Source organism: Lotus japonicus, chromosome 5 (genome assembly GCF_012489685.1).
Source record: "Lotus japonicus ecotype B-129 chromosome 5, LjGifu_v1.2".
Classification (NCBI taxonomy): Eukaryota; Viridiplantae; Streptophyta; class Magnoliopsida; order Fabales; family Fabaceae; genus Lotus; species Lotus japonicus.
This window is the reverse complement of record NC_080045.1, coordinates 31,968,304-31,982,695: the sequence shown is the minus strand read 5'-3', so window position 1 is coordinate 31,982,695 and position 14,392 is coordinate 31,968,304. Positions and strand designations below refer to the sequence as shown.

General features: G+C 40.9%; 1 protein-coding gene across 2 annotated transcripts; it reads left to right on the top strand.

The window, feature by feature from the left end:
• Positions 1-1,784: 1,784 nt before the first annotated feature.
• Positions 1,785-14,089, top strand: LOC130717013 (U4/U6 small nuclear ribonucleoprotein PRP4-like protein). Of its 2 annotated transcripts, none has more exons than XM_057567102.1 (6): positions 1,785-2,134; positions 2,409-3,294; positions 3,406-3,859; positions 3,957-4,154; positions 4,260-4,341; positions 13,776-14,089. In XM_057567102.1, the coding sequence occupies exons 2-6, from the start codon at positions 2,414-2,416 to the stop codon at positions 13,871-13,873; spliced, it is 1,713 nt and encodes a 570-aa protein (XP_057423085.1). In that variant the 5' UTR covers positions 1,785-2,134; positions 2,409-2,413; the 3' UTR covers positions 13,874-14,089. The 2 variants fall into 2 exon arrangements, with proteins under 2 accessions (XP_057423085.1, XP_057423084.1); XM_057567101.1 differs by having other exon boundaries at positions 1,786-2,124.
• The last annotated feature ends 303 nt before the right edge of the window (positions 14,090-14,392 follow it).

The window sequence follows — 14,392 nt, the reverse complement described above, 5'->3', positions numbered from 1 at the left end:
AAGAAATGAAGAAAACATACTTGTATATTTGAGTGTGTTATCCGCATGGCATAAATGAGAGAGTGGGTGAGGTTAACTTATTTACCTTCGGTAAAAATTATGCATGAGGACATGTGGTTTGTCTCATTAGGAAACTTTTGACTACTTTACTTAAGTAAGAAGACATGTCTAACTTAAACTAAACTTCTCGTAATGCATAGCTAAAAGGGTTAACCTTCCTTCATCAAAGAGTTGATTAACTCATATGCCTCACTTAAAGAGGTAATTCTCTTGTTTTTTTTTCCTATTTTGTCTTCTAAGTGAAAAAGTGAGCTTTATCTCACTTTCATGACATAATCACCACTTACCTCTTTACTTTGAATTTTCCCTCCAAACTTAAGCATCCAAATACAAGTAATCACACTCAAAAATACCACAAGATCATAATTAAAATCGGGTTGGGAAATACACACATGTATTTCGTCCCATACACATATAGTGCACAAACGCGCGCTTTTCTGTGGTTGGGAAAATTAACGAAACAGAAAGTTAAATTTACCGAAATAAATCATAACAAGTTATTAACGCCACATAATATTTCCTGCCCTTACGCGCACGAATATTAATTCGAACACAAAATATTCAATTAAAAACCACGAGCAGCGCTAACAACACGAAAATTTATTTAATTTGGGGTCTTACATTATTCACCTCTTAACTTTAAGTAATAGCTTAATAGGCTTCTAATAGCTAGTCAGAAACTTTGCTCGGGCTCCGAAAATGAATCTAGCAATACTATAGTAAAAAAATTTAGAATTAAACACACATCACCATAAAGATAAGAAAAATGTCAATTTTTGGCTCAAATAATATTTGGGGAATAATTAGGATTTTATGGCGGCATGCAGTTTTCGACTATATATTTCAAAACATAACCAAAATTCTTCGTGGTGTCAAGAATTTACCACTCGAAATATAGCACCACTTTAAGTATGTCATGAATATTATTTTCTCTTTTGTTTAATTCATTCACTTCTTACACACATACTTAAGCTAATACGATTAAAAAGCATAAAAGTGGAACTAAATAAGTTTATTTTCCAGTATAAATTCTTGGTCTTATAGTCTAGGCCATAAGATTCCTAATTCGAATATTGCTTGGAATTTTCAGGTCCACCAGACTTCTGTGGATCTCTCCACGAGAAATTCGGGTGACTCTTCCAACCTAAATTGTTGGTGTTTGACTTTGGGTTGTTATGAGAATCTCCATTGCCTTCTCTTGGTCATCAAACTCTTCTTCCTTGGTCGTAATTTGCCAATTGCTTTACTATTATATTCATCTTTTGAGACAACTTCTTGTTGGAGTGAGACTCTTTCTTGTCGAAAGCAAGCACAACATCAATGCTTCAACAGCATAAACCCCTTTTCGGTTTTTCCTATCATCAAATCTAAAAATGAACGGGGGACCAAAACTGTTAAGGCGAACAAAGTTAGATTTCTAACAAAATATGAACATGAGACCAACATTATTGATAAAGTATAACGTTTGGAACCACAAATATGTTATGAAATGAAAGGAGTACAAGTGAGAAGGTGAGAGGGGAGAAGGGAGAAGCAAGAGTGACAAGTAATATTGTGGAATGAGGGTTGGTTGCTTGATGTAACCTCCTCTATATTTATAGAGTTAGATTAACATAGATAGACAAAATACATGGGCTTGGCCTATTGATCCAAGATGGTAATTCCATTTACAACAAAATACAATTTTTAAAATTTAGGAACTCGGATCACACATTGGCATTAAGTGGGGAGGCCAAGAGTGTGTAATTAAGCCAAAGATAAATTTCTCACATCTTCTTCTCTTTAGTGATCCCTATACTCTCCTTCTCTTTTTGTCGTGCCCCATGTCAAACTAAATAGGGGGAGCTCTCTCCGATACCTCTCTGATCTCTCTCATATACTTCTCTCTCTGCTCAAACTCTAGTGTAAACTGCTGGATGTATCCGGTCACACTCTCACTGTGAGCAAAACCCTAACCTAATGTCGCAATCCTCTCTGCCGTCGCATACTGCATAGAGCAACCTGCTCGCCGTCGCACATTCGCAGCGCACCTTCCCTGCCGCCGTCTCCGTCCAAGCCTTCAAGGTGTTTGTTTGTGTGTATCTGGATTCTCCCATATATGTTCTTACTCCTTTTTTTTCATCTGTTTTATCACCTTTCATGTATATAAATTATTAGAGTTGGATGCTGAGAAAATTTATGTGGATTTTATGCTAATGATGGTTAAGTTAAAAATTGCACTGTAATTTTATAGTGTAAAATTTTCAGTTGTTGTGTTTTTATTCTTGTTTGGAATTTGCTGTGGTTCAAGACCACTAGGTTTATAGTACTGAGCTGTCTGTTTTAATTTTTTATGTTTGGTTGTCTAGGAATCATGGAAGTGGAGCAGGAAAATACCTCAGCAGAACCCACTGTAACAGCCTCTGATGTTTCATCTGATCATTCAGCTTTGCCCCTGCCAGTACAACCTGTTATTGTACCAGTTATTACTCCTTCTGTTGTACCCCCTCTTGCTCCTATTCCCTCAATTCCTCCCTCTCTGGGTATCCGCCCACTGGCACCGCTACCGCTACCGCGGGCACCGGTTATTCGGCCACCTGTGCCGCAAAATGGCGAGGTTGGATCTAGCGATTCTGATTCGGACCATGATGACGCGGACACCACCAGGATTAACAAGGGTACCGGGGAGTATGAGATATCTGAAGAGAGTAGACAGGTCAGGGAGCGGCAGGAAAAAGCGAAGCAGGAACTCTTGTTGAAGAGGCGTGCTGCCGCGCTTGCTGTTCCTACGAATGACATGGCTGTGCGAGCTCGTCTTCGCCACCTTGGTGAGCCGATCACTCTCTTTGGTGAGAGGGAGATGGAGAGACGAGACAGGTTGCGGATGATTATGGCAAAGCTGGATGCTGAAGGTCAGCTGGAAAAGTTGATGAAAGCTCATGAGGATGAGGAGGCTGCAGCTTCTGCTCCGAAAGATGAGGCTGAGGAAGAACTGCAGTATCCTTTTTACACTGAGGGGTCGAAATCTCTCCGGGATGCTAGAATTGATATTGCTAAATATTCTTTAGTGAGGGCAGCGTCACGTCTTCAACGTGCTCAGAGAAGAAGAGATGATCCGGATGAAGATCCGGATGCAGAGATGAAATGGGCATTGGAGCAGGCTGGGGATTTGAGGCTTGAATTTAGTGAAATTGGAGATGATCGTCCACTTACCGGTTGCTCATTCTCACGGGATGGAAAAAGGCTAGCTACCTGGTATGTTGTTCAAGCAAATTGAGTAGGCATCTTAAGCCTGACTTTTCCCTCTTCCTTGCCTTTGAAACTATTATAGTCTAACCTACTAGTGGTATTGTTTTTCTTTTGTAGTTCTCTTACTGGAGCTTCCAAGTTATGGAGCATGCCTGAAATAAGAAAAACTTCTACCTTTAAGGGTCATACAGAGCGTGCCACTGATATTGCTTATTCTCCTGTGCATAATCACTTGGCAACTGCCTCGGCTGATCGGACTGCAAAGTATTGGAATGATCAGGGATCTCTTTTGAAGACATTTGAGGGTCATCTTGACCGTCTTGCACGCATTGCCTTCCATCCATCAGGGAAGTACCTAGGTACTGCTAGTTTTGACAAGACTTGGAGATTATGGGACATAGAAACAGGAGAGGAGTTGCTTCTTCAAGAAGGCCATAGTAGAAGTGTATATGGTTTAGCTTTCCACCATGATGGATCATTAGCTGCGTCATGTGGACTCGATTCTCTTGCTCGTGTTTGGGACCTGCGAACTGGGAGAAGTATTCTTGCTCTTGAAGGTCATGTCAAACCGGTGAGACATTAAAGACCTCCCCCTTCCTTTCTCTCTTTCTTTCAAAATCTGTTTTTACACTCAAATTTCGTAAGTCTGACCATGATTTTATTTATAGATTCTTGGCATTAGTTTTTCACCTAATGGATATCATTTAGCCACGGGTGGTGAAGACAACACTTGTCGCATTTGGGATTTAAGGAAGAAGAAATCTTTGTACACCATTCCTGCTCACTCCAATTTAATATCCCAAGTTAAATTTGAGCCCCAAGAAGGTTACTTTTTGGTAACTGGCTCATATGACATGACAGCTAAGGTATATATTCTATTTGAAACTTAAAGAATGTATTGTTAAGAATACGTCTCTTTAGTAGTGATTTTCATTTCAGGACATTTATTTTTATTTATTTGTTAACTCCAGGTTTGGTCAGCCCGTGACTTTAAGCCTGTGAAAACACTATCTGGGCATGAAGCAAAAGTTACTTCTTTGGATGTTCTTGGAGGTATGATTTCTATCTTAGGAAGGAATTATACATCTATGTCTCTTATTTTAAATCCTTTTTTGCTTATTTATGTCTTAATCTATTAGGTGATTGAATTTTAAATTTCACTATGTCTATGTCTTGTGCTCATTTCAATGTTTTAAAAAGAAATTAATTGATGTATTAAAAAACTGAGGAATATGAGGAATGTATCTCCTGCGCAAGGTTGTCAAACTCGAGAGTCTACGTAGACTCGTTTTGGGGAGGTAGACTCGTTTCGTCGAGTTAACTCGTAAACTCGTACGAGTCTACAAAAAAAAACTTAATAAAACTTGTCATAGTGTATGAAAAATGTGAAGAACTATACTGATATTCATATACAACGTAGACTCGTTTTGGGGAGGTAGACTCGTCGAGTTAACTCGTTTTTTTGACCTAGAAACGTAGACTCGTACGATTCTAAGAGTTAACTCGAGAGTTTGACAACCTTGCTCCTGCGTGTTTATGACAGAAAAAGTAGGAGAGATGTAGGGGATTTTATTGTGACTAACTAGCTGATAGTTGTTATTGTTAGTTAGTTAGTTTGTTAAAGGGTACACTGTGATCTTTCTGCTCTTTTGAAATTTCTAGCTATAGAAATAGATCATTAATAGATCATTTCTGAACCAGAATCTTGTAATAGTACCACTAATAGAAGGATAAGGACTGGTGGAAACGAGCTAGCTGGAGTATGGTAGGGGCAGAGGGAACTTCTAGTTAAGCGGTGAAATGAGATCAAAAGAACACGAACAGCGGAAGCGCTATGCTCAGATTTTCTATGACTTTGTCTGTGTCAGACAATTCGAAATGCCTCAACGTTTTTAGATCTGGGTCAAATAGCAATGACTCGAAGCACTTCACACTATTACAAAATCCCAAATAGATTGAGAATGAGTGAGGAGTGGCTATAAATAAGGATGGGGGAATATATGGGGTATCTCAATTATAATCAAGATTCAAGATCTTGTATGGAGAGTGTTAGTCTCCCAAATACCAGGAGCCCTTATACTCTTGTAGAGTGATTTGTTTGAGTAGTAAAGATTCCATTTGTATGCTCTATCTGATCCAATTTCTATCAACTGGTATTTGAACTCTGATCTTGGACCTGTGCGTGATGGTTATTGAACATGATTTGATCATTTGATGGAAGGCAGGCCTATTTGTGGCTGATCAATGTAGAGCTGCATTTTGAGGCCTTTGGAGTACCTAAGGTGAAGAAACTAACATGAACTTCATCGGCGATGAGTGGGACTGTGTGAGTACTATCAATTGGTCGTTTTGCTGGAAAAGGAGCAGCCAAAATGCAACGGGGTGGGAGTTCGTGAAGGCTATGCTCAAGAAGTTCCAGCCATAATTGGATCGGGATATACCAGAATGGATTCAAGATGAGGAAGTATAAACTGACTTAGACTTAGTGGTATCTCAGTGAGGGGGAAAAGAATCTGAAGCGGGGGACGTAAAAAATAGGCATAGAACAGAAACAAGAATTGCGGGGGTGGGGAGGGTGGGGTGGGGAGGGTAGAAATCTTGGAAAAGAAAGAATCATATGAAAGCGGGCGCAGCAGCAAGATCAGAAATGAAGAGGAAACAGTGATTATGGAGGAGAAATCCACGTTGGAGAAGCTAGAAAAGTGAAGAAAACATACCTAACGATAAAGATGGTGAAGGAAAAATTGCTTCAGATAATAGTAATACTAGAGCAGAAATAAAGGCAAGATGATCAAAACCCATAAGCAAAGAATTGTGGTCTTAATAGTAGAGGTGTTGATGGATGCAATGGAGGAGATTGGTTTTGATAGGTCTAAGGGTAAGCCAACTATTAAACATGTGTATAAAAGAAGGGCTCAAGTGGCTAATTAGATATTGTATAAGGACTTAAATGTAATTAGTAATAATTAGGCCAGAGGCAGTTATAAGCCAGCTGGCAAATACAGCTGTTACAGGCTGTTAGTATAGTTAGAGCAAATAGCCTATAAATAGGACTATGCTTGCATTAGAAGCTATCTTTGGAGAATTGAGTGTTTGGCTGGTTGAGGAACCAGAACTGTTCGTGGGAACAGGCTTGTAAACCCTAGATTCTCTGTTCTTCCCCAATTCTATAATTCAATACAATCTTTGCCTAGAATCCTTTGATTCTGCAGAAGTAGTTTCAATTTCTATCTTCTTCTCTATTCAATTGCATACCAGTGTTATCACTGGTATCAGAGCACCATCCTGGTGCCTGAGGGATCCACGCGAATCTGCGACTCTGTATGGTGGTTACTCGACAGATGGCTAGAAGCGAACCAAGCTGGAATCAAGAGATCGATGAATTGCGACAGGAGAGGGAGGAATTGCGAGCAAGATTGGAGCTCTTTGAGGCGCGCGCGAAGAAGACAGAGGAACTCGTCGCCGCACTCGAATCCAGATGGGAAAACCGAAGGAATGATACTTCAGATGATGAAGGCAGTGGGTCAGGGAAAGGAAAAGAGCATAGATGGAGGAATCCCTCACGAAATCAGTGGAGGAAGTTGGAAATTCCCATTTTCTCTGGTGAAGATGCAGTGGGATGTACTCAGAGGCTTGAAAGGTACTTTGCTCTAAGGGAGGTGACAGAAGCAGATCGAATGCAAGCTACAATGGTAGCTTTGGAAGGCAGAGCCCTTAGTTGGTACCAATGGTGGGAAAGATGCAACCCAAATCCAACATGGGAATGCTTCAAGATTGCTGTGGTAAGAAGATTTCAACCCTCTATGATCCAAATCCATTTGAATTGCTGTTGTCATTAAAACAGAAGGGGACAGTAGAAGAGTATATAGAAGAATTTGAGAAATATGCTGGGGCTTTGAAGGAAATTGACCATGACTTTGTTAGAGGGATCTTTTTGAATGGGTTGAAAGAAGACATTAAAGCTCAGGTTAGGTTGTTTGAGTTAGGAACACTAGCAGAGGTTATACAAAAAGCTACTCTCATAGAGCAGAAGAATCTGATTATGACAAAGAAAAGTGGCACAGGGTTTGTGAGGCCTAATAATTCATATAGAAGCAATAGCTACAATAAAGTGGTGACTGTGGAACCAAACACTAATATGGAACAGAAGCAAGAAAGCTCTTCTGTGGGAAGTGTTTCCCTGGCTTCTAGGAACAGTGGAGTAGGAGAAAGCTCCAGGGCTAGAGGAGGTGAATACAAGCACCTGACTGGTGCTGAAATGAAGGAAAAAAGAGATAAGAACCTGTGCTTCAGGTGTGATGAACCCTACAGCAGTGATCATAAATGCAAGAACAAGCAACTGAGAATGATTCTAATGGAAGAAGAAGATGAAGGAGATGGAGTGGAGTTTGAAGATGCTGTCCTGGAATTCAACTCTCTCAAATTATCACTATGTTCTATGACTGGACTCACAACAAAAAGTTGGAAAATGGAGGGCAGAATTGGATCACATACTGTGGTGGTACTAATTGACTGCGGAGCTTCCCATAATTTCATCTCTAAACTTTTGGTAGAACAAATCCAACTACCGGTAGAAGCCACACCAACTTATACTGTTGAAGTAGGAGATGGTTATAAAGTCATGAGCAAGGGAAGGTGTTCCAAGATGAAGTTGCTCATTCAGACTTTAGAAGTCATACAGGATTTCTATCTATTCAATCTCAAGGGAGTGGATGTGGTGCTAGGGTTGAATTGGCTGGCCAGTCTAGGAGAAATCAAGGCTGACTTTGGAAAGATGTGGCTGACCCTGAAACAAGGGAATGAGATACATACTCTTGTGGGAGACCCCTCATTGACTAAGACAGAATTGTCTTTTGGGGTACTTATGCAGGTTTTGAAGCAAGAAGGCCAGGGACTTATGTTACATTGTGACACAAAAGAGAAGGCCCTCAAGAATGAGAAGGAAGTGCCAGCAGAAATAAGAGCCATTATGGAGCAGTTTGGGTCTGTTTTCCTTGATCCCCAGGGCTTACCCCCTGAGAGGGAACAAGATCATGCCATACATTTAAAGGAAGGGGCCAACATTCCCAACCTCAGGCCTTACAAATGCCCCTACTACCAGAAAACTAAAATTGAGAGGCTAGTGGCAGAGATGCTAGAGGCTGGAGTGATAAGGCCTAGCATCAGTCCCTATTCCAGCCCCATTATCTTAGTAAAGAAGAAGGATGGAGGGTGGCGGTTCTGTGTAGACTATAGGGCCCTGAATAAAATTACAATACCAAACAAATTCCCTATTCCCATTATTGAGGAGCTGCTGGATGAGCTTGGGGGTGCTAAGGTGTTTTCTAAGCTAGATTTGAAATCTGGCTATCACCAAATCAGGATCAAAAAAGAAGATGTGGAAAAGACAGCCTTCAGAACTCATGAGGGACACTATGAGTTCTTGGTGATGCCCTTTGGGCTCACTAATGCACCATCAACATTCCAAGCTCTCATGAATAGAGTGCTGAAACCATTCTTGAGGAAGTTTGCACTAGTATTTTTTGATGACATACTAGTGTACAGCCCTGACCTGCACACTCATAGTTTCCATTTACAGCAGGTGCTAGGCTTGCTTGAGGAGCATTCTCTTAAGGCAAACAAAAAGAAATGCAGCTTTGGACAAACAAGCTTAGAGTACTTAGGACATATTATCTCAGGAGAAGGAGTTGCTGCTGATCCTTCCAAGATAGCAGCCATGAAAGATTGGCCAGCACCTAAGGATATCAAGGGACTAAGAGGATTCTTGGGCCTCACGGGCTACTACAGGCGTTTTGTCAAGGACTATGGTAAGATTGCCAAACCTCTAACTGATTTACTTAAGAAGGAAAGTTACAAGTGGGAAGGTGCAGCCTTGGAAGCCTTTGAAAAGTTGAAGTCTGCCATAATAAACCTTCCATTGTTGACAGTACCAGATTTTTCCAAGACTTTTGTAGTGAAAACCGATGCATCAAGTAAAGGCTTGGGGGCAGTGTTGATGCAAGAGGGCAAACCATTAGCTTTCTGGAGCAAAGGTCTCTCCCCTAGAGCCCAACTGAAGTCTGTATATGAAAGGGAGTTGATGGCCCTTGTGCAAGCCATTCAAAAATGGAGGCACTATTTGTTAGGAAGACACTTTATCATACGCACTAATCAGAGAAGTTTGAAGTTCTTAACAGATCAGAGGTTATTCTCTGATGAGCAATTCAAGTGGGCTGTTAAGTTGGTGGGACTGGATTTTGAAATCCAATACAAGCCGGGCAGTGAAAATACAGTGGCAGATGCACTCTCAAGGAAAATGATGTATGCAGCCATTTCAGTACTCACTACAGCAGAGAAGGAGGGTTGGAATGAGGATCTACAGAGGGATCCTAAACTGGTGAAGGTGGTACAAGACTTAATGGTTTCTCCGACAGCACATAAGGGGTTTGACTTCAAAAAGGGACTGCTATATTACAAGAACAGATTGGTACTGTCCAGGTCTTCTAATAAAATTCCTGTCATCATTTCAGAATGCCATGACACCCCCATGGGAGGCCATTCAGGTCATTTCAGGACTTATAAAAAGGTTGCCAGCTTTTTATTTTGGGAGGGTATGAAGGCTGATATCAAGAAATTTGTTGAGGAGTGTGAGGTCTGCCAGAGGAATAAGTACTCTACACTTGCTCCTAGTGGTTTGCTGCAACCACTTCCTATTCCCACTCAGGTTTGGAATGATATTTCCATGGATTTTGTGGGGGGATTGCCTAGAGTACAGGGGAAAGATACTGTGTTAGTTGTGGTGGACAGACTTTCCAAGTTCTCTCATTTCTATCCTTTGGGGCACCCATATTCAGCTAAGGATGTAGCTATGGTGTTTGTCAAGGAAGTGGTTAAACTCCATGGTTTTCCCTCTACCATAGTTTCTGACAGGGATCCTATATTTCTAAGCCAATTCTGGAAGGAGTTGTTCAAGTTGGCTGGTACTAACCTCAAGCTCAGCACCTCTTATCACCCACAAACCGATGGCCAAACAGAGGTGGTGAATAGATGCCTGGAGACCTATCTGCGATGCTTTGTGAGTCCTAAGCCTAAGAATTGGTTAGAATGGTTGTCTTGGGCTGAATTCTGGTTTAACACTAACTTCAGTAGCTCTGCTGGTATGACTCCTTTCAAAGCCTTGTATGGCAGAGATCCCCCTTTACTGCTCAAAGCTGGTGCCATCCCTTCTAAGGTTGATGAGGTCAATCAGTTATTTCAGAATAGGGATACTATCTTGGAAGAGCTGAAACAAAACTTGCTGAAGGCTCAGAATCAGATGAAGACACAGGCAGATAAACATAGGAGATCAGTTCAGTTTAAGGAAGGTGATTGGGTTTATCTTAAGTTGCAGCCTTATAAGTTGAAGTCCATTGCATCTAGACCTTGTGCTAAGTTGGCTCCTCGGTTTTATGGTCCTTACAAGATAATTCAGAAGGTGGGGCCAGTAGCTTATAAGTTGCAGCTCCCTGATCATGCTAGGATTCATCCAGTGTTCCATGTATCCTTATTGAAGCAAGCATTAAAGGCAACTCAGCAACCTCAGCCTTTACCTCCTATGCTGAATGAGGAGTTAGAGTTAGAAGCTACTCCAGAAGACTTGATGGAAGTCAGGGAGGATGAGCAGGGTAATTTGGAGGTTTTGGTCAAATGGTTAAATCTACCACCTTGTGAGAATACTTGGGAGTCAGCTGCTGTGATACAAGACCACTTTCCAGTTTTTCCCCTTGAGGACAAGGTTAAACTTTTAGGGGGGGGTATTGATAGGTCTAAGGGTAAGCCAACTATTAAACATGTGTATAAAAGAAGGGCTCAAGTGGCTAATTAGATATTGTATAAGGACTTAAATGTAATTAGTAATAATTAGGCCAGAGGCAGTTATAAGCCAGCTGGCAAATACAGCTGTTACAGGCTGTTAGTATAGTTAGAGCAAATAGCCTATAAATAGGACTATGCTTGCATTAGAAGCTATCTTTGGAGAATTGAGTGTTTGGCTGGTTGAGGAACCAGAACTGTTCGTGGGAACAGGCTTGTAAACTCTAGATTCTCTGTTCTTCCCCAATTCTATAATTCAATACAATCTTTGCCTAGAATCCTTTGATTCTGCAGAAGTAGTTTCAGTTTCTATCTTCTTCTCTATTCAATTGCATACCAGTGTTATCAGGTTTCAGCACAAGGAAGGCAAGTACCAACAACTCAAGTCGTGGTAGCAATGGCCGATACAAAGGAGGTGGTGAAAACAGTCGTCCGGTCAACCCACCACCACTGTCAGAGCTGCCAGATTTTGACTCGCCAATGGAGGATGGTATGCCAGCAGTGATGATGTTTTTTTCTGTCACTGGTGCTGGCCAGATTTTCTATGCTGGAACTTACGAGTAGTGATACTGACGCGCATATGGTGGCAGAGGAGTGAAGACTACTGGTAACTAAGCTTGGGATGCTTGAGACAATGACACAGTCTTCTTCTCTTTTGGAAACTCTGAAAAGAGACAAGCTTATTATTTCCAACAATACTTGAGTAGGGGAGACAACAGCAAAGCTGGTTTCCGTTCTGTTGCAAAATATCCACTTTATTCGTGATGGGAGAGTATACAAGAGGGAGGGAGGCCAAGCGTGCAGGTCAAACGACCATCTGGAGCTGCCAGATAGTGATGTTTATACGATGGCTTGGTTTGTATGACTACGGTGGCATAAACAAGGCCAGAGGCAGTCAAATGTCCACCACTGTAACCATGATACCCAGTGTGGCTATGATGTTTGTCGTTATGAGAGGGGTTGAGATAAGAATGTGGATGGTTGTGATTGTTGTTCCACCCGCAGTAGTAGCTTATGGAACCTCCTGACCTCGGGTCATGCACACAGCGCGTGATGGGTCTATAATGGGGGCTTTTTGGCAACTCACAAATAAAAACTTAGGTCGTCCGGGAGTAGTGTGAAACTCCGAACCGAAGCAGTTGTGAGATTTAGGAAACAGCGGGAGAAAGGGAAAGTTGGCAACGACAACAACATCAATTGTTGGCCAACATTATATTCCCGAGTTGATGGTTCAGGAGGGAGTTCAATGGTCCCTTAAAAGCTGGTCAGCCTTGGCCCAATATTTTTGAAGATGCAACTAGTCTTGTTAGGCCACTGGTCCCTGAGCTTCTTATCTGTCTTAGAACTTAGAAGTGCTTCAGCTTCCCTGGTAGCAAATTTTGAGGATGGCGGCTACAAGTGTTCCACTTGAAGAAGATGTTCAATCAAGGCTTAAGCCATTTTCAATGAAGAATTGATTCAAAAGAAAAGCCCTAAGGGTTGGTGCTGATTTCTTGTCCAATGAAGAGCTTGAAGTCAACAAGTATATGTTCATGGCGGAGGATAGTGGCAATGATGGTATTGTTTCCATTGTCTGGGACCAAAGATTTTGAGTTCCAACATGCTGAGTTTGAAATTTAGATGCTTGTTGAAGCAGGAGATAGTATTGTTCTGGCTACTACTGAAATTGCACAAAATGTCTCAAAAGACCCTAGGGATGGACACCATTCCTTTCCATTAAGATCATGTCATCAACTCATCATGTTTCAAATAGTGGGATCCTGGTGGGCTTTTGTTTTCAGCTATGACAAGCAGCTCCCACATTCTTAGTAGAATAAGAGCTCCGACTGTTGCAAGTGGAAGTGTGGTGGATTCCAGAGTAAAATTTTCTGGAGGTTTTGGGGTGCTGATTAAATGGAAGCAGTTAACAAACTTGAATAACACTTAAGGGCCCCCAACCTACATGCAAGGAGCATTTCCTGTCTTCCACCTTGAGGACAAAGTGGATCTTTTAAGGGTATTGATAGGAATTGATCCCCTAAACTGTGTTCGTGAGACAAGTATAGGCGATGTAGGGGATCATATATAGAGGCTGTTGTTGTCTTTCACTAGCTGGTACTTGTTATGATTAGTTAGTTAACTAAAGGGGGTTACGGAATGAGTGAGAGGTTACAAATAGGAGGGAGGGAGGAATAGGTACGGCATCTCGATTGTATTCAAGGTCTTGTTTGGAGAGTGGTTGTCTCTCAAATTCCGGTAGCCATTGTACTCTAGTAGAGTGAATTGTTTCAGTTCACAAGATTCTATTTGTATGCTCTATCTGGTCCAGTTTCTATCAGAATATATATCTCTGAGTAGTTAGTTGTAATGAATTGGATTTGGAAATGCAAGTGATGTGTGGCAATAAGATTTTTTGGGGTACATGCTATGGGCAACTGTCAATGTACGTCAAACATAATGGCTTAATAAATCCAGAAATCCTGGAAAATTCAATTAAACTCAAATACAACTTAGTTGAAGTTTTGCTTAAAGTGTAATCCAGATGCGGACATTTTTGTTATGTGCTTAGATTTTCCTTGTACATGCATTTCCCACTTATTATCTTTGCTTGTATCAGTCTTATTTTCACATCCTGAGTCTGTCGTTTCTGAATTTGCTTATTTTGTTATTGGTTGCAGATGGTGGGTATATTGTTACTGTCTCCCATGATCGCACCATAAAGCTGTGGTCGAGCAACATGACTAATGATAATGAACACACCATGGATGTTGACTAAGCTATTTTTACGTGATATGTTTCTGAAAGGACCTTTGTCGTAGACTGTTGGAAATCAGATTCGTCTTTTTTGTTGGAAACAACAGTGTATCCTGATTCTTTAACTTGGATTCAGTGATTTTAGTCAGATTGGAAAGATATTATTTTCCTGTTGTATCACATTTTAGTTCTACGTAACCAAAACCACTGAATGAGAAAAGATTTAAAATTTTGTTGATATTATTCTTCTTACTCCATGTAGGGATTGTAGCAAGAGTATTTGTGTTTTAAATACAGTGTTAATGTTGCATCTTGTTGTTTTTCCAAGATGTTTAGTTTTTAAATTTATTTACTAACATTTGTTTGATTGGCCATTGCTTGATAGACATTAGACACTATATACCAAGCATGTAATGTATAAACAAACTTCAAACAACAGTAAAGTACCCTTCACATTAGTCCACGTGATAAGCAAGCATGCAGCCAGCCATGACATAATTTGAAAAGCAGTTAACTTCTTTTTACTCGAAATTTTCCCTAT